Source organism: Hipposideros armiger, unplaced genomic scaffold, assembly GCF_001890085.2.
Source record: "Hipposideros armiger isolate ML-2016 unplaced genomic scaffold, ASM189008v1 scaffold_42, whole genome shotgun sequence".
Taxonomy (NCBI): Eukaryota; Metazoa; Chordata; class Mammalia; order Chiroptera; family Hipposideridae; genus Hipposideros; species Hipposideros armiger.
This window is the reverse complement of record NW_017731392.1, coordinates 2500535-2526865: the sequence shown is the minus strand read 5'-3', so window position 1 is coordinate 2526865 and position 26331 is coordinate 2500535. Positions and strand designations below refer to the sequence as shown.

General features: G+C 41.6%; 1 protein-coding gene across 1 annotated transcript in view; it reads left to right on the top strand.

Moving 5' to 3' along the window:
• MYOF (myoferlin) overlaps positions 1 to 26331 on the top strand; it is a 165673-nt gene that overhangs the window by 114803 nt on the left and 24539 nt on the right. Inside the window, exons 21-36 of the mRNA XM_019639002.1 lie at positions 1139 to 1244; positions 2401 to 2546; positions 4214 to 4387; positions 5945 to 6053; positions 7183 to 7260; positions 9246 to 9427; positions 9520 to 9678; positions 10033 to 10131; positions 11063 to 11224; positions 13780 to 13945; positions 16961 to 17037; positions 20414 to 20425; positions 21700 to 21798; positions 23309 to 23434; positions 25324 to 25479; positions 25956 to 26047. Coding sequence (XP_019494547.1) covers positions 1139 to 1244; positions 2401 to 2546; positions 4214 to 4387; positions 5945 to 6053; positions 7183 to 7260; positions 9246 to 9427; positions 9520 to 9678; positions 10033 to 10131; positions 11063 to 11224; positions 13780 to 13945; positions 16961 to 17037; positions 20414 to 20425; positions 21700 to 21798; positions 23309 to 23434; positions 25324 to 25479; positions 25956 to 26047 — 1943 coding nt within the window. The remainder of the gene's footprint in view (positions 1 to 1138; positions 1245 to 2400; positions 2547 to 4213; positions 4388 to 5944; positions 6054 to 7182; positions 7261 to 9245; positions 9428 to 9519; positions 9679 to 10032; positions 10132 to 11062; positions 11225 to 13779; positions 13946 to 16960; positions 17038 to 20413; positions 20426 to 21699; positions 21799 to 23308; positions 23435 to 25323; positions 25480 to 25955; positions 26048 to 26331) is intronic.

Here is a 26331-nt window from a genome sequence, read left to right as displayed (position 1 = left end):
AAAAATAACTAGCCCTGAAATATTTATGGACCCCAAAAAAGAAAAAGACATTTCTCTTTAAAATCTAGGTTTGCTTTTAGAAGATTTTAGAGTCTTGATTTTGGAACCTTTAATAAGTATTTTGTTACAAGTTAAAGAAATGGATAGCATTAGATCTGTGTAGTCCTACCAGAATAACCTTGCTCTAATGAGTTTTTTTTAAAGTGCCTGTAGAGTGTTTTATTATATGCACCCACTATAATTTATTAACTAATTCTGTTGTGCACATTTAGGGGTTTTTTCCAGTCTTTGGTTTTTATAAACAATGTGACTGTGAACATCCTTATGCGTATATTTTTATTCACTTGTGAAAGTTTATCTGTAGGAGAGACCCCTAGATTGGCTTGATCAAAGTTTCAATGCAAATACAATTTTGATAAATATTTCCAAACTGCTTTTAAAGAAGTTGTGTAAATTTATATTTCTAGCAGCAGTATATTAGAGTGCTGTTTTTCTAAACACTCACCTATTCACTTTAATTTTTTGTCCTCACATGAAAAAATTGTATCTTGTTATTTCAATTCAATTTTCACACTCTCAGTTTAAAGTGAAACTGAGTATTTTTCCATATGTTTATGGACCACCTTTATTTCTTTTACTATGAACTTTTTTTAATAACACTTCATCAGTTTTTATGCAGAATTGAAGTCAATGGTTAACATTAATTTTGCTCAGTTTTACATGACTAACGTCTGCAACCTCCAGCAGCATTACCCCATACTTGAAAACATGTGTTTTTCATGCTTTATCCATTTCTGATGGGTTCTTTCCAACATAACCCCTCACAAAAAGTGTTACACCATTTCATAATATTAAGTTGAACCATATGAAACTTCTGATATTTGATCATTTTTGCCCTACAAAAACAATTCCCCATGGCTCAACCTAACATATTCCTTAATAGTGGAAACAGAAGGTATTCTAAAAAACTAATTTTTGTGTAACAATTGTACCTAAATAGAGATTAGAGATTTTTCTGAGTAAGATTGATGTCTAAGATGGTATCTAAGGTAACAAGTGAATACCATAGTTAAGTGGGAGAAATCGTATCTCACTTTTGTATCTTACTTGACATGACGGCTTCTTTTGTTTTTTAAAGAACGGTGATAAAACGGCATCACCCAGCGAGCTTACATGCCCTCCAGGTTGGGAATGGGAAGATGATGCATGGGTATATGATATAAATCGTGCAGTGGATGAGAAAGGTAACATTTTAGATCTATTACCTGACTAGGGGCTGTGCAGCATGGCCTGGTTAGCCAAAGTAAAGTTTACTTGGGAGGGAAGAGCCTTAACCCATTGGTCTATGACAACTAGGTCATATGGTTTTACCTACGACTGTTCAGATGCAAAATCCGAAGGACAAGCCAGTGCGTGGACAGGTATGGGGTGTGGGGACTATCAAGAGTGAAAAATACAAGGTAACAGGGTGCCGGGTGGCTGGACTTCGAGATGCCAGGGATCTGGGGTGGGAATTTTGAGAGGGAACTGAAGCGCAAACTTTCTCTATTCTAACCACACCCTATTCTAACCACACCTCCCTGGAGACCATAAAATACCTTCAAAGTTCTACTCAGCAATAATGCAGATTATTGACATAGCTTCCGTTAATGGTGTTTATCTTTTTCTATGAACAGTAATTCAATATTAAATGAACTGTATACTATTTGGAATTATCAAAAGAGAAAATGTAAAATTTTTTCTTATAAGAGGGAATAGTACACAGAAAGAACTAGCATTGATAAAGAAGATGTCAAGATTTCAGATAGATGATAAGTTCCTGGCTGATCTCAGTGCACACACCAGGCCTGTATAATAATAACAGTTAATGTTGAATGAGCATAAACTACATGCTGAGCATGTCCCCAGTGCTTTGCATGATTATTTTGATTATTATTATTATTATTATTATTATTATTATTATTTTACAAAAGGTATGTTTTAACTTTATGCTGGAGAAACTGGGCCGTAGGCAGGTTTACCAACTTGCAAGAAACTTTTTTAGTATAAAGCCAGCATATGGTGGTGCTGAGATCTGAATTGAAGCTATGTGATTGATTATACAGGCCACACACTCTTAACCAGTGTCCACGTCTGCCTCTCGTACTGTGCTTTATTCTTAGATGCACTCAGTTACCATGAATGACGGGAGGTATAAAAGTGGAGGAAAACCCCATGGCTACCAAGGAAGCTTTCCGAAGAGGGAGTCAGGGGAATAGTGCTGTGTTCTGTTTGGCTGGATTACAGCAAAGTGGAAGGAACAGTGGCATTCAGTCATGATGGGAGAGAATATTTGGGGGTGGAAAAGGTGACTGAATGTTTCCTGGAAGTTTGGGTAACCATTCACTAACTCTGTTCCAGGCTGGGAGTATGGAATTACCATTCCTCCTGATACTAAGCCCAAATCCTGGGTTGCAGCAGAGAAAATGTATCATACACATAGACGGCGAAGGCTGGTCCGAAAACGAAAGAAAGATTTAACACAAAGCACTTCAAGTACTGCACGGGTAAGAGGGGCAGAAGTTATTTTGGTAGCATGATGGAATACTTGCAATAGCGCACGACTTGGAATAAGATACATAAGGATTCTAATTCTGGCTCCATTTTCTTTCTCATCTGCAAACTAGGTATAATATCATACTTCGAATTAAGGTATGGTAAGGCTTAAATGAAATAATAATAAATTAAATGGAATAATAATACTAGTAACAATCAATGGCGTATTTTGTGTACCTTCTATAATGCTAGATACTGAATATGCATTATCTACAATGCAGAAGGTCTGCATTTTATCCCCATTTCACAGATAATGTTCACAGAGATTAAATAGACTAGCTCTAGGTCGCATGCTGAGTAAATGACAGAGCTGGTGCCTGAACTCAGGCTAGTCTAACTCCAAACAGGAACTCTGCCTGTCCCACAAAGTTCCTGACTCATTCGGTACAATGAATGAAGTTACTTTTTATTAAATGGTGAGCTTCTGGGGCACAAAGATGGAACCATAGTCATCTTTGTATCCTCCTTGCCAGCTCAGGAGCTTATTCTTAATGAATAACAGAGTAGAATGAATGAGCTGATCAATGAATATTTGTTATTTAATTATCCTTATCCTGATGGGGTGAGAAGTTTCTAGAATCATTTGACTCTGGACTTCCACATAAGAACACTAAGGTAAAGCGGAAAGAACACTGAGCCCCACCAGTCAGAAGACCAGAAACTTGGCCTAGTGCGACCAAAAAGTATTGTTGAGACTTTGATCATGTTCCCTAACCTGCCTCACTCCTGGCTACATGAACTATTTCAATGCCACTATTAACATTAGTAGAGTGCCAATTACAAGATTATGCTTGACCTGGATTTCATGTTTATTCGAAGTTGAAAAATAGCCCCTACAATGATAATAGCCTTCGTGGAGCTCTTATTTCTGCAATTATAAATATTATTCAATATTATTTTACATTTACTAAATCTAGTCATAGTTTTAAGATATTTATATAAAATTTCCACCACTAACATGTCACTACATGAAGGCAAGGACCCTGTCTGTTTTTTTTTTCACTGCTTCCTCAGCTCTTAACACAATCCCTGTCACATAGTACGCCCATCATATTTATTGAGTGAATTGAATAGAACATTGAAAATTGAAATCGTTTATATATAAATAGCTTTAAGATAAAAAGCGCTATACTCAGTATTAGTTATTATAGAAGTAATGTACCCTGATCTATCATGTAATTATTAATTATGGCAGCTATTAGCTTAGACAAGACATTTAAACCCTGGGGAGGGTGGTGTTATTTTTTTCCTCCCTATATAAAATGGGGATAATAATGGTTTCCAAACTATTTAATAATAGCAATGTTTTCTTATGAGCTAATGAAGTGAGAAAATAGAAAGTAACTTGAGAAAGTATCAATTTGCTTTACCTACCCAACCTCCCCCCAAAGTCTGAATAAGGTTCCCCTCCTTATAATATAGCTCCCACCTTGGCAACATCACATTCTTTCTTAATTGCCTGGTTAACTCTGTATTCCCATAGTCTATCAGCTCTACAAGGGCAGACAGCCTCTCTACTTTGCTCTTTGTTGTATCCCTGGCTCCTGGCACAGTCGTTGTCACAGAGATGATTTTCAATACGTTCGTTGATTGACCAAATAATCTACTTTTATTTTAGGCCATGGAAGAATATGAAGACCGGGAGGGCTGGGAATATGCTTCTTTAATTGGCTGGAAATTTCACTGGAAACAGCGTAGTTCAGATACCTTTCGCCGCAGACGCTGGAGGAGAAAAATGGCTCCTTCAGAAACTCATGGTGCAGCTGCCATCTTTAAACTTGAAGGTGCCCTTGTAAGTAAGAAGTAGCCAAAGCTCAAATATATTGATGTACTCGTAGATAAAAGATATGAGTGTTAGATACAACACCACCAACTCCATAGTGGTCCCTCCACTACTGCAAGACTGCAAATAATTTGGGAAGAAAGCTACACATCCTATGTGCTCAGTCATTTTTATAGAATGAATACACCATTAACATATGAAAGTTCTAAGAAGTCCTACTGCAGACACACCTATTTAACATGGTTTCACCTAGCATTTTCCAAATACTGGGGGTGCCAAAAAAAATTTACACAAGTGTATACTTTGGTCAACATTGCTCAAACAGTAGTTCGCCATAATCAGAAGTGTCTGGACGCTGATGGTAACAACTTTGAGTACCTCTTGTAATCACAGAAGTCAAACGTGACTTGTGTTCATCATTTGTTATTGGTATACATTGAACATTACAATTTTAATATAGTTTCCTTTCTTAAAATGTGTATACATATTTTTGGCACCCTCTGTGTACATGTTCCCAAACCGTTGTTGCAGGTGACATCTATTAACATCCCAAGCACTGGTTCCTTGGATCACAGCTTATAAACTGTTCAACAAACCAAGAAAGTTAAATATACAAATGTGAGGGTGAGGAAAACAGAAGAATGGCTCACAGAATTAGAGAACAATTTGTATAGAAGCACAATAAAGAAGGAAGGGAGGAAAAAAGCAGAAAGGTGGGATAAATGAATAAGAAAATGATGATGACTGATCTAAAACAATGTGGTGGTCAGGAACCATTTCCAAACACAGCCTGTTTTTACATTTCGGCATGCTGACCATGCTGTGTTTTTCTCCTGCTGCTCTTTCTCTTCCTCCTCCCACACTTTTAATACCCTTATTTATACTTTTTGTTTTCTTTGTCTTTCCGTGGCAGGGTTTGGTAAACTTGGACTTGAGGTAGAAGGTCTGGCTTCAACTTCCTACTCTATCTCTTTCCAGCTAAGTGACCTTGGGAAGTCACATACTGTCCTGAGCTATATTCATTTCTAAAAATGAAGTGATTGGATGAGAAAAATCTCTTTTAACAGCCATCATTCCATTTGTTTGTAATTCTTGCCTCTTTATTTATTTATTTAAAGATTTTTATTGGGGAATTGGGGGAAGGGGAACAGACAAGTTGCTGTCCTTTTGTTCTTCAGTCTAGTTGTGGAGGACATTGCTTCACTGGCCCAAGTTGGCATCATCATTGTGCTTTTCCCGGGCGAGGCACATCAGTCGCCGGCTTCTGGACGGCCGCTCACTGCCCGCCGCTCACGCTGGCTGCTGGCTACACACGGTAGCCCATGGCAACCCACTGCCACAGGGGCTGCAGCCTACGCCGTCGCTGGCGACTCACGGCAGCCCAGCTCCAGGTTGAGCTGTTGTTCAGCATCTTAGCTGTAAAGGGCAGTGTCACTGGCCCTCATATGTGGGATCCGAACCGGGGCCCTCTGGCGTCCCAAGCCAGCTCTTAACCATCGCGCCACTCGGCTGGCCCCCTTGCCTCTTTATTTTTAAACATTGTTATTGATTTTCCTGCCTCCTTAGGGTGCAGACACTACTGAGGATGGAGATGAAAAAAGCATGGAAAAGCAGAAGCACAGTGCCACCACTGTGTTTGGAGCAAACACTCCCATTGTTTCCTGTAATTTTGACAGTAAGTCTTAAACATGTATTTGTACATTCTGATATTATGATTTTGTGCTCAAAAAACTTTTTAAACCACCAAACAGAATAAAATATACTTTCACTTTCATCACTTAATGAAGAGGATTATTTAAAATACAGCTTGAAAAATTATATTTGGGGTAGAAGATGATAAAATCATTAATTTTAGCATACTTTGTCCAATATATACTCATTCTACCTGTTAAGCTCCTCAAAAAAGATGATTTTAATTAGAAAAAAGATTCAAAAAGTTAAGTAAAAATGGATTTTATCAATGATAACCTTCAGGAATTGTGGAATGAGGCATACCTACTATGTAATAATCATAGCAAATAGTTATACAGGTCTTAGCATGTGCCAGGCACTGTACGAGTACACATAATATTGTAGTAAGTCATTTAATTCTGATAATAACCCTAGAAGGTAGATGCTATTTTTGTCCCCATTTTACAGGTGAGGAAGCCAAGGTGCAGCAAGATAAATAATTTGACTAAGGTCTTACAGCTTGTAAGCATTAAAGATAAAGTTTGAACTCGTGTAGCCTGGCTCCCAGAATCTGTGCAGTGAATCACAGTGCTCTACTATCTCTCAAATTATGTGTGTGGGGGGCCGGAGTGGGGAGTGGGTGGTGGGAGGCATGTTGAGTGAGGTGGTGACGTACGTATATGCATTAATATAATAATAAGGATAAAGAGTATAAAGATTTTGAAATATCAAAGAAACATTTAGTAAATAACTGTTTCCTAGGTCTGGTGCTGAAATAGTATAGAAAGCCCTACTTCTATAACTCTTGGAGACTAATTTCATTTTAAAGGCCAATGATGACAAGCAGTAGTACCCTAAATCCAGGTAGTTGACATCAGGCCTAATGGTCTCCTGATTGACACACATGCACTGAGTTTACTTACTGTAGTATTTTTTAAATAAGTTTCATTTTACAGGAAACAGAACTACTTTGGGATGACTCATCATCACCATTATATGTTTTCTTTACTGTGGAGAAGTAGATTGGAATGAGCCATTTATCTGAAACATGTATTATCTCCAAATATTCCAGAAAAATTGCAGTTTACAGTGTTAATGTTTCTTGTAAGTAACCCCCGTCCTGTTCCTTTTAGGAGTCTACGTTTACCATCTGCGCTGCTATATCTACCAAGCCAGAAACCTCATGGCTTTAGACAAGGATAGCTTTTCAGGTAATGGGAAAAAAATTCTCTGTCTCACACGTTATTATGTAGGAGGCTAGCTTGATTCTATTTTTCATCAACTGGATGCTTTCAGTTATTTCTGACAACAACAAAAAGTATTTCCATGTTGAGATTAGTTTGATATGCGTGAAGTGAATTGCTCAGTCCTTAGGTCGGTAAGCACTGATTACAGTGTCGGGCACCGTTGCTGGGTGCTGGAGATTCATAGAACATACGTGGCCTTTTAATATTAGTAATCATTAATTGATTAAGTAATAACAACACCAAGAAGAAAAGCAGTTTCTGCTCTCTGTTTATACACATAGCTGTGTACATATACTTTGGACTCTTGGGTTATTGGTAAGTTAAGATCCTTTATGTATACATTTGCAGTTCTCTCAAGCTGAGAAAAAGATCACAAATTCACCTAGTTACTTACAGCACAGGCTTGAAGCGGTTTGGAGTCCCATCTTGACCTCCTCTGTGGCCTGCTCCCCAAATTCCCAGTACTGTAAAACCACAAGGCTTCATCATCCGTCACACTGATACCCCAGATAGTTTTGTCGCCTTTGGACTGGTTTTAAGGTTGGCGGGGGCAGGGACATGCAGCCTGGGATTTGTGCTGTTGCTAGTGGGACCATGAATATTTGGGGAGCATTCCACTTTAGAACCTGAAGGCAGGCAGGGTTTCCCTGCGTCTTCTATGGAAACAGCTATTAAAGCAGTTGCCTGACATTCTGGGTTGCCCACATCAATTGTAAGGTGTCTCCCAAGTGTATGTGAATGATTTCCTTTTCTTACCAATTAGAGCAGAGTTCAAGTTATCCTCATAACACACATCTCCAAAATGGTTTTTGAAGACATTTTCAAATATTCACCACCAGGGGGCACTCAATCATTGAAAGTCAAAGTTAGAATCTTATCAAAATTTCTGACTAAAATTGCATAAAACTCAAAGCACATTCCTTGCAGTTTGAGATGTAAGAAGTGTCATTGGAGCAAAAGCAAAGAGTCCTCCTATTCATATGAGGCTTCAGTGCTAAAAACCAAGCACCTTTTGGCTTATGTAAAAGAGCTTTAGGTTAGATGTTAGGTTCTTTCTCTGATAGGTCAACTCCAGACAATTGCTTAAAAAGCTTTGGTGAAATTATTTAGCATGGAGAATAAATGGATTACTCTTTTTTAATTTTTTTTTTCAGTTTCATTAAGATATAATTGAAAAAGTTATATTTAAAGAACACAATGTGATGATTTCATATATGTGTATACATTGTAAAAGTATTCCCACAATTGAGTTAACAAATCCATCACCTCACATATTTATCTGTGTGTGTGTATGTGTGTATGTGTGTGGTGTGTGGACACTTAAGTTCTTCTCTTTTAGCAAATTTCAGTTATAAAATACAGTGCTATCAACTGTAGTCACCATGTTATACATCAGATCTTCAGACTTTATTTATCTTTTAACTGAAATTTGTATCCTTTTACTAACCTCTCCCATTTCTCCCTGGCAACCACTATCCTACTCTCTGTTTCCATAATTTTGACTTTTGGGGAGATCCCACATATAAGTGATACCATGTACTATTTGTCTTTCTCTGACTGGCTTACTTCACTTAGCATAATGTCCTCCAGGTTCATCCATGTTGTCAAAAATGGCAAGATTTACTTCTTTTTTAAGGCTGAATTATATGTGTGTATGTGTGTGTGTGTGTGTGTGTGTGTGTGTGTGTATCCCACATTTTCCTTATCCATTCATCTATAGGTTGCCTTTTCATTTTCTTGATGGTTTCCTTTGTTGTGAAGAAACTTTTCGGTTTAATATAGTCCCACTTGTTTATGTTTGCTTTTGTTGCCTGTGCTTTTGGTGTCAAATTTAAAAAAATCATTGCCAAGCCAATGTCAAGGAGCTTACCCCCTATGTTTTCTTCTAGGAGTTTTATGGTTTCCAACTTTGGCCATGGCCCCACTTTTATTCTGTCTTTCTCTTTTAGATCCATATGCTCATGTCTCGTTCCTCCATCGAAGTAAAACCACTGAGATCATCCACTCCACTCTGAATCCCACGTGGGACCAAACAATTATATTTGAGGAAATTGAAATCTATGGGGAACCCCAGACAGTCCTACAGAACCCACCCAAAGTTATCATCGAACTTTTTGACCATGACCAAGTGGTAGATAATTTAGAATTTCTAAGATGGCTTGGAGGATGAGGGAGGTTCATTGGGATGTTGTGGGGGAATTAAAGGATTGTTTGTTTCTCTAGGGCAAAGATGAATTTTTAGGACGAAGCATGTGCTCTCCTCTGGTGAAACTAAACTCAGAAATGGACATCACGCCCAAACTTCTCTGGTACCCCGTAATGAATGGAGATAAAACCTGTGGAGACGTCCTTGTAGCTGCAGAACTGATTATGAGGCACAAGGTTCTTGCTGAGTTCTCACTCATATATTCTTTCAGAGTAGCTGCTTAAAACACATGTTAATATCTCCAGGCACTGTTTACTACTGTGTTTCCCCAAAAATAAGACCGGGTCTTATATTAAATTTTGCTCCAACAATCTACATTTATTCATTTATTCATGTAAAAAAATCTACATGTATTCAAACAGTCATGTCTGGCTGACAATCTTAACTGGGGCTTATATTTGGGGTAGGGCTTATAGTACGAGCATCCTGAAAAATCATGCTAGGCCTTATTTTCTGGTTAGGTCTTATTTTCGAGGAAACATGGTAGAACTAAAGGGAGGTATTGACATTTCTATTTTTTTTTTCCACAGGATGGCTCCAACCTTCCCATTCTTCCCTCACAGAGGGCACCAAATCTATACATGGTGCCCCAGGGGATCAGGCCTGTGGTTCAGCTCACTGCTATTGAGGTATGCTGCTCTCTCTATTGTTTGTTTGTTGGTTTGTTTTAATCAAATCCAGTGGGTGTGGCTATGGAACCGGAATCTTTCATATAGGAAACGGGATCTTACTCTCTCCAACTGACTATAGAATTTGTACAAAATTTTGAAATATTCATGGAAATAGAAGGCCTGTCAAAGCAACATAAACAGGTCAATTCTAGCATCACTGAAGGAATGTAGCGTTCTCGTTTATCGGGAGCCAGTAGATTCCTGAGTTTCCCTGGGTCAACTGGAGAATTGGGAGAAGGAAGTCAGACGCAGAAGAGCATGTGCATAGAACAGAGGCCCCACGAAGGAGGCAGGGGTGGAGAGCAGGAGGGGAGGAATGGGAAATGGTGACACGTCAGCCAATCGGAGCAGAGACAGGCCGATGGAGCCAGCCGGGTAGCCTGATGGACAGTGTCTGGCCTGCTATCGACGACTTCCCTTTGTACATCAAGCACTGTTGGGATTTCTGTCCTCAGCCTGTCTCGCTGAAAATTCTCAGAGACTGAGGCAGATGGCTTTAAACAACAGCTATCATTTTTGAAGGCTTGCGTGTCAGACACTGTTAAGAAGTTTACACTTGATCCTCAAAATAACCCTATGAGAGATATTACTATCACCCCTGTTTGTAGATGAGACAGAGGGTGATTAATTAAGTTGCCAGAGTTCACCTGGCTATGATATAGCACAGCCAGGATACTGCTCTGCTATTTCAGCGGTTCAGATACGGGAAGAAAAGGGGCAACACCACTTGCCTCAACCTACAGGCTCCCTAGGATAATATTCTCAGAGATTTTAAGCGTATCTACACAAGTCACTCTTAAAGAATTTACTGCCTATTAAGACAGAATTTTTCCTTTTGAATATTATTTTTAATATGCTGGGTTTCCTTCCCTTCTCTTTACATTGTTAGATTCTAGCTTGGGGCTTAAGAAATATGAAGAACTATCAGATGGCTTCCATCGCATCCCCCAGTCTCATTGTGGAGTGTGGAGGGGAAAGGGTGGAATCAGTGGTGATTAAAAACCTTAAGAAGACACCCAACTTTCCAGGTTCTGTCCTCTTCATGAAAGTGGTACAGTATCAAGATTCTGTAATAGTCCATGTGTGTTGAGTAGTTGAATTTTATTTGCAATATGAACATATACACATCACACACGTGCACAGTTTATATATTTCCAAAATCTGATAACAAATTAGAAAAGCTGCTTTGTACTCAGTCAGCTTGTCAGTGACTTTTCCCCCTTAGATTCTTACATTGTAGTGATGGTTTCTTAAAGCTTCAAAGAACCCCAGTGACAGAAATATCTATGAGCAATACCAGTGTATTTCTCCAGTAAACATTCCATCTCTCCAGCTATCTACTATAGGTTCTTGGTCAATCCCTCAGGGCAGAATATTAACCCTCCCTCATGCCTCTACAGGTGTACATGGACCAAAACCCTTCAGATAGGGACTTGCAGGCTGGGGACGGGACAGTTATGGGAGAACCCATATGCGGTGATGGGGCCATTCCCTAACAACTCACGACTGTGCCCCATCTCCAGGTGCCCCTGGGATGACATCCACTTTGTTATATCAGAGTTATCTTCTGGTTATTAGAAATGTGACAGTATCAGATCCAGAGCACGGTCCCCTGTCATAGACCCCATCATACTTTGGAACAAGAAGAGGTCACCCAGTCTCTCCATAATTCTTAACTTTTTTTTTGGCTGAGCCATCCTGCAATTGTTGGCAGCTGTTGGCATCTCAGCTCGGGCTGGGAATTGAACCGGCGAGACCCTGTTGCTCAGGGCTCACACTCTTGAGCGAGCTCTTAACCAACTGAGCCACTCGGCCAGCCCCAATCCTTAACTTTTTGGTTTTTTTTTTTTTAAAGATTTTATTGAGGAATTGGGGAAGGGGAACAGCGCTGGGGAATCGGGGGGGGGGGGACAGACAAGTTGCTGTCGTTTTGTTCTTTAGTCTAGTTGTGGAGGACATCACTTCACTGGCCCATGTTGGTATTATCATTGCACTCTTTCCGGGTGAGGCAGATCGGTCGCCGGCCTCTGGACGGCTGCTCACGGTGGCTCTTGGCAGTTCACACCAGCTGCCAGCTGCTCACGCTGGCTGCCAGCCACTCACGGTAGCTTATGGCAACCCACTGCAGCAGGGGCTGCAGCCTACACTGTCACCAGCAGCCCAGCTCCAGGTCGAGCTGTTGTTCACCATCTTAGCTGTAGAGGGCAGTGTCACGCTCCCATGTGGGATCTGAACCGGGGCCCTGCTGATCAGAGCTGGCGTTCCAAGCCTGCTCTTAACCAACGCACCACTCGGCCGGCCCAATCTTTAACTTTTTAAAACAGAAAAATCTCCCTTTTTCACTCTACTATAAAAAAGAGATAAAAATAAAGGCACTTCTTCAGTTTGATGGGGTAGAAGGTCCAGAACCTTCTAGTTCCTTTCCCCACCCAAGTCATTTGGTGTCTCTAACACACCTGCTCTTGAACTCTAGGGTCCTGTGGTTTAGCTTCTACTTTAACAGACGAGAAAACTGAGGCCTAGAAAGGGGAAATGCCTTATCCCAGTCACATAGTGAGTGTCAGACCACAGCTTCTGTGAGCAGTCACTATGTCAAGACTACAACAGCAGCCACAGCCCGGTGCTAGCTGCATTCATACTCCCTGCATTTAACCTTTACTCTAACCCTGCAGAACAGGCATTTTTCACTCCTCTTACACCCTCTTTGGAAGAAACCGAGAGGTTCAGTGATTTATACAAGAGGATACAGCTAGCTAGCAAGCAGGTGGCTAGAGTTCAGGCTTAAGTCTCTCCAACTCCAAAGCCCATGCTCTTCCTTTACAGCGGTGCAGTTGGAGCACCACCTGGAGGCTCCAAGCCAGAATCCCGAAGTGGTCGCCCCCAGGCCACTCCACCCATCCTTGTCCACTCCCTAGCCCCTGCCCCACCCCTCTAGTTCTAGGCTGGAATCTAGCTTCAGCCAGCATTGGCTAGGAAAGCCCCTCAGTTGACCCCAGCTTCCATTCCTGTGCAAGGCCAGAGGTGGAAATTTACCTGAACCACTCACCAGGCAGGCCCATTGTTCCCCAACCAGACAGTGTCCCCTATGTCTCCAAATTCCATGTGGAGGAACCAAGAGGCCTCAAAGAAAAATGAGCATCCCATTTTTGGCACCGCACTTCCAGGGCTAAAAGACTCCCAAGCCACAGTTATTTCCCCTGAAGGTTCAGTTTGAGCTCAATCATTTCTAAGTTCTAGCTCTGCATCCTGTTACAGAGCAGAGCCAGGTATGAACGTCCTATCCTAAACATGTCACATGTATTAATGCAACAACCCGACTATTATTGAGGAGGTAACTGGGACATAGGAAAGTTCCCTAAGGTCACACAGCTTAGTGGCGGAGCCAGGGTTTGATTCCAGGCAGTCTGCCTCAGAGCTCATGCCTTCAAGCATTGTGCTGCTTGCCTAGCGTGTAAGTTACTGAACTTAACTACTCAGCGTGAGTCCCCTGGGCTATACCAAATAAGCAAAAGGAGTCTGGGCTGGTCCTTTCGTGAGTGTTTATTGGCAAAGCTGCCCTTGTCAGGACTTGTACAGAGAAGTGACACTTACCTCTGTGACCCCCAGTTCTTGCCCAAGGAGGAACTGTACATGCCTCCGCTGGTGATCAAGGTCATCGACCACAGGCAGTTTGGGCGGAAGCCCGTCATTGGCCAGTGTACCATCTACCACCTGGACCGTTTTCGCTGCGACCCTTATGCAGGAAAGGAGGATATTGTACCACAGCTCAAAGGTAAAATGCAAGTATATAACTAATACTTTGGGACTGCATGACCTGACTTAATCTTCTCAAAGTAAATATTCGATGTCCAGATTTTGCAGATGAGGAAATTGTTTGATTTACAGTCAGCTATGTGACTTTCCCAAGGTAATATTGTTAGTAAGTGGCAGAGCTAGAGTTGAATACTGGCCTAAGAGACTTATTTTCTCTTCGCCTCAGTTTGTGTTTTTAATCTTTTAATGGGGATAATGGCGCCTATTCTACAGGATTATTGAGGAATTAAAATGAGATCATGTATGCAAAGGGCTTAGCCCACTGCCTGGCACCTGGCAAGTGCCGAGAAAATGTGTCTTCCCTCCCTTCCTTTAGGTCCTATCCTCAAGCTATTACCTTCTGAGGTATCCTGCACCTGGGTGAATATAAGACTTCTTTTTCAGAAATGTTAATTGCTTCGTGAACTTTTCATATCGTCCAGCAGGGAAGAAAAACAAGGAAATGGGTGATTGCAATCTGGTGTGATCACTATTTTGATGGGGACATAGAGGGCGCTCCCCTGCCCCCTGCCCCTCACCCTGTGAGCACGAAGAAGGGGGGATATTTATTTTAAATTGCTTTCAATTTGTTGTCCCACCTCATTAATGTATCACAACATTGCTGTGATACAATTCGAAAGCTATTATTTCACTGTCATCCACTGAAAAAAAAATAACACCTGCTAAGTTTAAATGACTTGCCTTAGAGCACATAATTAATAAGTAAATGATAGAGGGGGGCGAAATACTTACGTTAGAGCTCCATAATAAATAATAGTTATTGAATAGTGTTTTGCTATTGTCCCTTCAGTAATGACTTATTTTTAGCTTACCATGAGCCAGAGACTGTGTTAGGGGCTGGAGACTGGGATGCATCAGTGAATAACATCCCAGGACCCCTGGCCCCATGGGGAACTAGCACTCATTCAGCTGATCAGTGGTCTTCTGAAGCAGATGTCTTCTGTTTAAGCAGCTGTGCCACTAACCAATTCTATGTAATCTTCCATAAGGTTTGGTATTAATATTACAGAGCCTCTGAAATTCATCTGGTATGTGGGTCTGAGCATCCTGTGTCCCTGATTCAAAGGGGAAAAAATAAAATCCACAGACATATTTGAGCAAAACCCTACATGTGTTTGTCCATAAATTTCCCAGGCAAAGCATTCTGTGCTGAATTGATGGTGCCTAAAATAGCAAAATTTTTATAACAACAAGGATTAATGTCACTGCAGGCATTGTTTCACTCGGGGTTACTAAATGGAGAGAAGCACCATTTTCATAGCTTTTTCCCCCACTGCTTTCGTGAGAGAAAGTTCTCTGATATGAACACGTGACATCATTAGGAAGGCACAAATGCTGTACACTTGCTCTGGTCCCAGAATCGCTTGTGTGGACCTGTTTGTGTCTATTGCTCAGGGGTAGGTTGGGCCCAAGGCAGAGGTCTCCCCGTTAGTGGTTCTGTGTCATTAATGTGAAGTGCGGTGAAGGTTTTAGAGAGACCCTGAAGAGAAAAATCCTTCAGGACTATGGGGAACATAATGTTCCCAAGACCAGAATCTATTATTTTAGATCAGTCTGGTCCTTTAAAACCAATGCCAGGGTAGAGTCGAGGAAATACTTGGTTGGCTTAACGTTGGAAGCACAGAGAATAACTTCCCTGCCCTCCCTCTCTACCCCATCCCTGAGGCTTTGTTTACGTGAGGATGGTAAAGTGGAGAACTGATAATATAAGAAGGGATTTGCATAAGTTGTGTTCCTGCTTTTCTGCCCATCTGGCTGTCACATACTGCACTGTTGCAGTTGTCAGGAATTGTGGGGAACTATCTTGGAAGTGTGGAGGCTACTGATAGATCAGGGGTGGGGGGTAGGGGGACCACATGGATATGCAGTAACCTAGCATAGCAACTGGCATATCATAGATGCTCAATAAATGTCAATCTCCCTACCACCACAGTGTCCCCCTGATCAATTTCTCTGACATTTATTGAATGTTTACTCTGCTCAGAGCTTTGGTATGATGGTTAAAACACAAGCTTTGGGGTCAGACAGACCTAGATTATTTATTTCCACTTACAACTAATGGTTTAACCTGAAGCAAGTGACTTGCTTTCTCTTAGCCTCAGTTTGTTTTTTAATCTTTATAATGAGTATAATGGTGCCTCTTCTACAGGATTATTGAGGAATTAGATGAGATCATGTATGTAAAGGGCTTAGCCTACTGCCTGGCACATGGTAGATGCCTAGGAAAATGTATCGTTCTTCCCCTCCTTTATGTCCTATATGTCAGTTGCCTGGGTGGGTTAAACAGAAAGTTCTTTTGGTTTGGCAGAGTTTGCTCTGTCTGGGTTCTGGCCTCCTGTTGAATGTCTGACTGCCTGGTGCGACTTCCATAAAGGGTAGACGTACCTCTCACCCTCACCCCGCCTTAGGTTGAGGCTTTGGCACCCCTTTTAGCTGAACCAAACCTAGTGAGCCCAGGGCTGCTCCTGAGCACTTCCTCTAACCCCAAAATCCAGAGCCACAAATATTCTGGAAATTACATAAACTCAGGGAGTGTGAGCCACTGCAACTTCAGATCCAAATATGCAACTATTCACCCTCCTTTGCTTTTCTGTCTTAGAACAGATTCCATGAAAAAGAAGCTCCTTTAGATGTAGCTTCCCCCACCTCCAACTCCTGCATCCTCTAAAGACATGTATTGACACAACTCTTTCTTGAGCACTTCCTATATATAGGCACTGGGCTAATTGCCCAAGACAACAAAAATAAAAGTGGGGTGCCAGATAGTCCCCTAAAAATACCTAAAACTATATCATATTTTGGAAAAGTGATGAATTGCTGGGTTATTTTCGACTGTGATCCTCTCCACTCAGTAGTCTCATCCAAGAGTAAGGTCTACCATCCACTCTGTGGCTGTTGAACTTGAACCTGGAGTAGAATATTCACCACTGTATTTTTATAAGTATATAAGATTATGAAATTCTTTGTCTTGCAGCCTCCTTTCTTTCTACCCCACCCAGCCGGGATGTCATTATTGAAGTAGAAGACACAAAACCATTACTGGCTTCAAAGGTAAGCTTCCGAACCAATTATTGGATAACGTCAATTTTATCTTCCAGGTGTCTAAGAATTGGGTGAATTCAGTCAAACAACCATTCAATGCAATCAAAATAATAATAATAAACCAACTTACTGAGGTGATGAATCTGAATCTTGCGCTCATCAAAAATTATGATGACACTGTGTGGGCTAATGTTCTCTACCCTCAGTCACCCGCAATACTTAAGATAATACCTAGGCCCATGCTCCACCTTCCAAGAGGGACCTAAACATCAGTATATTTTCAAATCTCCCCAAGTAATTCTAAGGTACAGGAAGGTCTGAGAACCATTGGTGTGGACAGTCTGAATAATATTGTTTACTAGAAAAGGAAATTTCAGGAGCAAATTCATAACCCTACAACATTCAGAAGAAGGAGGCATGTAGGACACCAGGTTTTATCCTTACATGAAGCAGAAGTGTCATGGATTTTTAATGACCCTATTTGTCAGTGTATGGGATATCCCCAAGTTTCATGTTCACTGTGGTTTAGAAGTCAAGAAATTGGTGGAAATGCTCACTCAGGACCCTATTTTCAAACCATTCCAGCCAATTCTACAAGAAGGAAAGAGGGTGGGTGGGAAAGTCTCAGCCCAGAAAAAGAAAACTTCAAATATCTCCCTGTTTCTGTTGGCATTTATAATGGACTTTCGCAGCATGTTTCAATGTGCAAACTGGCCAAAAAATGCACATGATTGCACCTTAATGTGTTATGTCCATAAACAGTGCCTTAAAAAATATACCCACTTCCTTCCCATTGCATTAAACTCACCAACAATTGGACCATGTTAAATACGGTGTCCACAGCCAGCACTGTTTAACAGTGTGTTTGATTCTATTCCCAAAAATCCACAGTCACAAATGACAATATCAAATTTGCAAAACTACTATGTTTACTTTGTAAATACCCCAAATATTCCCAATAAACCAGAAGTAGCCTAGGGTAAACGCAAGTATAATATCCTTATGTACATTTTTACAACACTCTGGAAAAAGGCAGTTTAAGATCCTACTCTATAATCTGCCTCCAGCTTTCTTACCTCCCACTGTCAATCAGTTCTTATTTTGCATGCTAGGTACTTAGTAGCCCTAGATATGGGAGACCAAGAAGAAGAATAAAGCCAATCCATGCTGCTATTTTTCATTCATTTCTTAGCAGTTGTTCACAGATGACTAGGTTACTGAAGCAACACATTGTGAAAGTTCACTTTATACCATGAAATTTAAGAGGCAGCCTAGCAGGATTGGGGATGGTAGTAGCAGTCATCAGTGGGTAGTTTCCACTGTATGATAAATGACTTTGATCAGCTTGCTTTTCTAACACCCAGTTGAAATATACCTTGTTGATTAAGAAAGACTGATTGGGATCTCCTCTAAAAAACTGATTCTACCAGTTCCTCAGGGAAGACAGTCTGTATCTGTGCAAAGTCAAATGAGCAAAGCTGAGCTTTGGAAGAGCCAATAACAAGCTTGCTGATGTCCTATATGACATGTACATGTAGTCTTATACATGCATACATGGATGTACATGTATGCATGTGATATGTGTGAGTTACATGTACATGCGATATGTGTGTAATGTACATATATTATAATACCACTAACTCAATTCAAGCCTTTGATTATGGGTAAATTGAGGGAATGGATCAAAACTAACTGTGCCATTGATGGGAGCTGGAGGCTGTGGCTTTGGGTGACAGTCTCACGTTCACAGAAACCCACACCCTATGATGACTGTGGGAGCTTTTAACACATGGGCTCAGCACCACCACAAGAAAAGTGAGAAATAAGTATTTGGGGTAAATTGGTAAGTGCTAGCCAGAAAACATGGACATTCCTACATGGCCATTTCAACAATTGCCTTCCAATTCCAGTGCTTAAGCAGTATGTCAACAGCTCTCGGCAAAATGGTTTCTCCAACGACAGTGCATGTATGTATGATAAGAAAATGCATGAGGCTGCCTGGGACTGCGGGGACCTTGGTCTAAAGGCTTGAATTCTCCACTCAGATTCTTTCTATTAGCAGATTTTGGAGTGAAAGATGATCTTTAAATAAATGTGTTCATTTCAATCCGAAAAGGGAGACTATTCTGCACCATTTGGATATGATAAAGCAAGTTATTTCCATGGCTCCAGTTACTTTTCATATGAACTAAGGGGCAAGCGGGAGTAAATAAATTCTCCCACGTTAATCCTGAAATTTTAAATCAGCGGCTTGTTTGGAATAATGCCTTTTAAGTCACGAATTATTCTTTTATTTGAAATGATTTCAGGTCTCTCCGAATAGATGTGAATAAACAGACTCTTAAAAACCTGAATTCAGGAACCATTCACAATGTGAAAGCACTTTTAGCATAAAATTTCTTCTCTCCAAAATCTTAATTCGGCTACAACAATCTAATCTTTAACTCCATTTTGGTATGAATCTAATAGAAAGAAATGTTACATCGATCTTTCTCTCCGTCTCTCTTGGCAATTCTGTGTGCTGAACAAAAGTCAATCTAGAAAATACCAAGGGGCATGTGCAGAAGAAACCCCGTGGCTGCCCCACACTGCAGCTGCAGGGAGCACCTGCTGTGGGGGCTTGTTCTGTCCTCACATTAGAAATGAACTTGAAGTTAGGATTTCAGAGAGGGAGTCTGGATAGCAATCATTCAAACTGCCCCCAAGGGCAAGCTCTGCAAACATTCCAGCAGGTACCAAGAGAAAACTCAAGCCCAACATCCTAGCTCCCTGTTCTCTCATCTCCTGAGATCAGGGATGGATTCGCCATGCAGAAACTCAAATGGAAGGATTTGGCCAATGAGAAACTTGACATCTTAGAGCAATTTTGATGGATGGGTATGCATTTGGTGCTGTAACGTAGGCATGGGGATAAACAGGATGATATTGCAGTCATGCTAGACATGAACACCTGTGACAGGAGTTTTTGAAGGGATAAGAATTAGGCCAAGTAGGGGATATACTGTAGGGGCTAAATGGAATGAAAGGTTTGGGACAGGGAGATGAGCAGCTGCACCGCCCCTCCTTTGTGACCACTGTGCTGGGGACAATGAGATCCTCTAACTCCATTGAAAACATGGGACTTGGGTGACTCTCTCTGAGCCTTTTATTTTAACACTGTAACCCTTTTGCACATTTTTCAGAGAAGAAACTAATAAGGTCTGTTTAATGATGGAATCATCTTGAATAATTTAAATAATCCATCAAAATGTTGATAATATAAAGCATGCATAAGAAATAATTTCTCCTTCTCTCTTTCTCTTTAACCTCATGCTCATGGGATCTCCATATCTGTGTGGCCTGTTATATGATTTGCCCTCTTCCTGCCCATACATGTGATGAGCAGCTGACAGAAAAGGTAACTGTTGTACATGTTTTGCTAAATTTAAGATTCATATATTTTCTTCCTATAGCTGATATGTAAAGAAAACTTTTTTAAATCTAGGGTTTGTTACTGACCCATAAAGGGGAAATAACTGTGTGTGTGTGTGTGTGTGTGTGTGTGTGTGTGTGTGTACACACATACATATACAGTACACAGAGAAAGACATAGCTTTTCTTGAGTGTTCCTTCTTCCTTCTCCCCAGATTGAATAGGAAGCTATGTTGCAGGTGACACTATTTTTGGCATTATCACTCTTTTCCAGGCAGATTAAAATAAACAATGGTTTGGGCCTAATGAGGATCTATTCGTGTTATAAATCTGAGTGGGATTTATAGCAGCCTTCTCTAAACTACAGCCTTTGGCAGTTTGAAATGTTCCACAAATGACTCTGATATGCTGTCCCTTCTGCCCAACCAAGAACCACCCAGCTAAACCAAAGGTTCTCCACACCGGCTGCACATTGGAATTGCCTGGGGACTTAGGAAAGCATATACTGGGTGCCCAAGTCTGGCCCCAGGCTGATTCAATCAGAATCTCCAAGGATAGGCTGGTCTGAAGGAACCATAATGCCTCCTTACTTCTGTTTCACATTTTATTATTTACAAAGCTCTTTCTTGTAATGATATTTGATTTCCAAAACAAGCCTCTGAGATAGATGGAGACAGATACTATTATCATCCCATTCAGTGCATGAAGAAATTGATGCTCAGAGATGTTAAACAACTTGCTCAAGCTGGTATGGCTTGTAACATGAGGGTATGGCTTATAACATAAGGGATGGAATTTGAATTAGAACCAGGTTTTCTAACTCTTAGCTTTGTGAGCTTTGTTTTACAAGGCATTGCTGACTAAAGGGCTACGGAAATGAAATAATAGGAAACATATATTGGAGGTTTTATTTTAATCTATTGTCTGTATATGTAACTATGAAGCTGAGAGGATAAAAAAGTAAAAACAGACAAATTAATTGATTGTATTTATAGGATGTAAGCAAATCATCTAGTATAGATCTGTGGGCATTGAAGCCACATTTCATTTGAAGCCAAGGATCATTTCACCTCCAGCTTCTGGGCAGAAGAACAGTGAATGCTTTATCCACTGTGCATGTAAACAAGAGTCAAATAATCTTGCCTATTTCAGGTTCAGAAGTACCTACTTCTCTTACCTGTTACACATGGGTTTTCTTGCATTGATTGGAAATCTAGATCATTGCTAAAGATTTCTGCATCTTGATGTGTCTTTCTGTAGGAGGAAGAAATCGTTGACTGGTGGAGTAAATTTTATGCTTCCCTGGGGGAACATGAAAAATGTGGACCATATATTCAGAAAGGCTATTCTAAACTCAAGGTACCTGGGCCTGTGCTGCTGTCGGTGGGGGGGAGCAACATTCACTGAAGCGATGCTAAGTAGAAGTCTAAAAGGCCCAATGGTGGGTGCTGATGGGGAGGACCAGGAGTGCCTCTGGCCTCCTGTTGAGCCCTCTTGCAATAAGTTTTGGCTTTTCCAGGGGCTTGACGACAGCTTTTGATTTATGGTTACATGACTGCCACTTTGGAGCTTGGGGATATCTGGCAGAGGGTTAGGAATGGGTTGGTACCACACTAATTAGGCCAACGATTGTCCATTTTGACCCAGGGAGACCTACAAGTCATGGTACTGTTGCAGAAAAGCATGAAACATCAACATGCTTCATTCTGTCCTCCAAATGGACATCAGTGTCACTAGCTTAAAAGTTGATTCTGTTACATGTATGCAGCATATAGTCACAACCATGGGCACGTGTGTCTAGGAGGAAGACAAACTATTGAGCTAGGCAGGTCTGACTATTTATGATCTTTTTGTTAATGTTTTGGGTTTTCCAGTTCTTCATTCCGTTTTTCAGACTGTCATGCACTCAAGGAGAAGCAAATGCTAAACTTTTCAGAACAGTGCATAGGAGAAGAAAAGCTTTACAATGAGAAGTATCTAGCCATAAGAATGATTTTCCCCATCAAAGTGGAAAAACCCACATCCTTTCATGTTATTGTCATAACATCTCAATGCAGCTTAAGAAACACCAGCATCAGACTGATCTGATGGATCAATCCCACAGTCCATCCTCCCTCTCTCTCTCTTTCTTTCCCTCTTTTCCCTCTTTCTTCCCTTCTTTTCATCATTTCTTCTCGTCCTCCTCCTCTTCTAGTTTTTTATGGAAGTACAATTTACATACATAACGTAATCCATTCACTGAGTCTTAATAAGTGAACACACCTATGTAAACTACCACCAAGACAAGGCAGAGAACATTTCTATCACAACGGAAAAATCCTTTACATCCCTTTCTAGTCAGATCCCCACAATCTTCAATCCTTCCCGAAGACAACTTATCTGAGTTTATCACCATTGACAGGTTTTGCCTGTTTTTATACTTCATATAAATGGACTCACACAGTGTGCATTTTGTGTATGTCTGCCTTCTTTAGCCCAACACAGTAGTTTTAATGTAGCATGTCATATGTACAATAATCTGTCCCTTTTTAGCCATTGTATGGATATGCCACAATTTGTTTATCCATTTTCCTGATGATGAAGCTGCAATGGGTATGCTTGTACCACAGGTGGACATGTTTTTATTTCTTTTAGATAATTACCTAGGAATACAATTTCTGCCTCGTAGCATAGGTGGCTATTTAACTCCATAAGAAACTGCCAGACATTTTTCCAAAGTGGCTGTGTCTTTCTACATTCCCACCAGCAAAGTAAGCGTTCCAGTTGTTCCACCCACATCATCATGCCCGTTTAGTGTTGTCAGTCTTTTTTATTTTTAGACTCCACCTGTATTTTAATGAGAAATTAAGAATCTGTTGATGGTTTTCAGATATATGATTGTGAACTAGAGGATGTAACAGAATTTGAGGGCCTGACAGACTTCTCAGACACTTTCAAGCTGTATCGTGGCAAATCAGATGAGAATGAGGACCCTTCTGTGGTAGGAGAGTTTAAGGTGAGTAAAATGTGTGTTTGTCCTGTTTAACATCCACCTTTATGGACCTAGGATAAAGGACAACAAACCTGTAGGGCAGGATCATGTCCTCTGACATCTGAAAGATGCTAGAAGGTGCTAATAAGGAAAAGGGTAATGGCTGTGGTCAGAGGCAGAACACTCAGAGCCATTCTCAGTATCTTTCTCCCTGCTCATGCCAACCTATAGAATCACCCTCTCCAAGTTCTAGTCCCCGCTCTCCCCTTGCCCACTACTCCCTCCCAGGCTTTCAGCAAGACCATTGTGGCAACTTCCCAGCTGACTATCCTTGTCACCTTTCTCATCCCACTCTAGTTTATTCTCCATGCAGCCACATCTGGTCACGTTTCTTGACTGCTTAACGATAGCCTTTGGGTTTCCACCAGATCAAGTCTCAACTCTGTCCTAAGGCGGAGCCAGTGTTTCCTGAGCTACGAAGCTACTTGTCTCCCCTGCCGCCATGCCCTCCTGCTCAGGAGGCCCTCTCCCAAGCCTCAAACACACTTTGTTCTCTCACAACTGGAGCTTTGGGACAGGCTCTTCTTCCTACCCTGGATGGCTTTCTTTCCCCGCTTTGTGGTCTGACAATGTCCTACTCATTCTTTTAAGCCAGCTCAAGTGTCACATTCTTTGTGAAGTGTTCCCTGATTGCTTGTGGCAGAATGACTCACTCCTATTCCAGGCTCCCACAGGTCTGGGTTTCTGCCCCTGTTAAAGCACCTTTCACATTGTAAGTATCTGCTTTCATGACTGCCCCTCCCTCCAACTACAGTTGGCAAATCCATGGCAGATGCGCTGCTACTTCCTAATCCTTTCCAATAGCTATTGATCAGAGCATTATACCCTACATGTGGCCTCAAAACCCTTCTCATTACAGCTTGCCACCAAGCAACCAAAGATGGCATGAGAGTCAAACCTGTTTAACATCCTTGTGCCACATTGGGTTCCTTGAGTTCATTTTAGGGTCCCCCAATACCTGGCACATGGCAGGTGCTCATTTCATGCTGCTTTACTGAATGAATGTAGCTGGAACTAAGACCCATGTGTTCTGAATCCAGCTTAAGTATTGTCTCTTAAGCTGGTTTTGAGATTAAATATAGGCCTTTCATGGTGGCCTGATGGCTCATTCATTCAAAATACATGAATTATGCCCCTGCTACACACCCAGCCCTGTGTTAGGTCCCAGAGATCGAGTATGAACAAGTCATAATTCCCACCCTCAGGAGGCTCACAGCCTAGTGAAGAATACGGACCATAGACAATTACAATTACGTAGACAACACAGAGGTCAGAGAGGGGTGAGTGCAGAGTTAGATGAGAGTATGCAAGGGACATACCCAACCCAGGGGCTGTCAGGGAGGTTTCCTGGAAGAGGTGACACCTTTCAGTTGCAATCTGAGGGATGAACAAGAGTTTGCCTGGCAGTGGGAGGTGGTTTCCGGGGGGGTGGGGGTGGTGGTGACACAAGCAAAGGAAAATCACCTTAGTACTTTGGGCTTAAAAAATAATCATTTTATTCCTATCTTCCAAATATGTACAGGATTTCACTCCTCACCACCTCCTTTGTCATTATAATGGTTCAAGCCACCTCCATCTCTTGCCTAGATCTTTGTCTGGTCTACCTGCTTCTGCCTGGCCCTTTCTTCTCCCCTGGAAGCTAGTACATACTTGATCATCGGTTCACTTTCCCTACTGGAAATATGCAAAGTGCAGTGCATATTGTTTCTTTCACAAAAGGCAGCCCTTCATCACCAATCGCACAACTTCGGTGGCTGTCCCAGAAGGGTCCTGGGGAGGAGGGCGCTGCCCAGGAGACCCTCTGCCCAGGTCCCCCAGGGCCCTGTCAGTACATCTATGTGTCTCTCTCTTAGGGCTCCTTTAGAATCTACCCCCTGTCGGATGACCCCAGCGTGCCGGCCCCTCCCAGGCAGTTTCGGGAATTACCTGACAGCGTCCCACAGGAATGCACGGTTAGGATTTACATTGTTCGAGGCTTAGAGCTCCAGCCCCAGGACAACAATGGCTTGGTAAGAGTTTGGGTGTGGGGCCTTCTCTTGTAGCAAGATAATTACAGTCATCAACCACAATAATTGTCATGTTCTTTCTTTGGGGGCTTCTGTTATCTCACTAGGGGAAAGATACTCTATCAAAACAATGTATTCAGGAGAGAATTGTCCCAACAGGCATTTATCTAAGAGCTTGAAGTCTCCTCTGGTTCATCCTTCTCATTTTACAGATGTGACCTCGGAGGAGACTTGCTCTGTCACCACTCCCTGCCATAGCCTCTTCCCCCCACACTGCTTCTCTAAAGGCGTGTGCTGGCTGTGGGCTGCCAAACGGGAAGAAACATTGCTCAGACCTTGTCTGAGGCTCGCGGGGTCACAGCTGCCACCTTTTCACCAGTTTGAGAGTCGGGGTGGAGGCACACCTGTGTCTGTCCCAGAAACTGACTTAAACTTGCACCCCATGGTGACATAACATGCCATCTGTTTCATCCTCACAGTGTGACCCTTACATAAAAATAACACTGGGCAGAAAAGTAATTGAAGATCGAGACCACTATGTCCCCAACACACTCAACCCGGTTTTTGGCAGGTAAGGCGCACTTCTAGACGTTTTCCTGTCATTCATTTCTTCACAGCATACGTGTGAAGCATGTGATATATGCCAAGCTCTGCTCTAAGCCCTGAAACTGTGACTCTGAATTTGACAAATATTCTAGTCAGCGGGGCAGGTGATCGATATGAACATGCGCAAATAGTTTCATGGAAGTGAAAAGTGCCGTGAAGAACATAAAACCATGGGGCTGGCTGAGTGGCTCAGTTGGTTAAGAGCTCGCTCAAGAGTTTGAGCTCTGAGCAACAGTGGTTCAAGTCCAG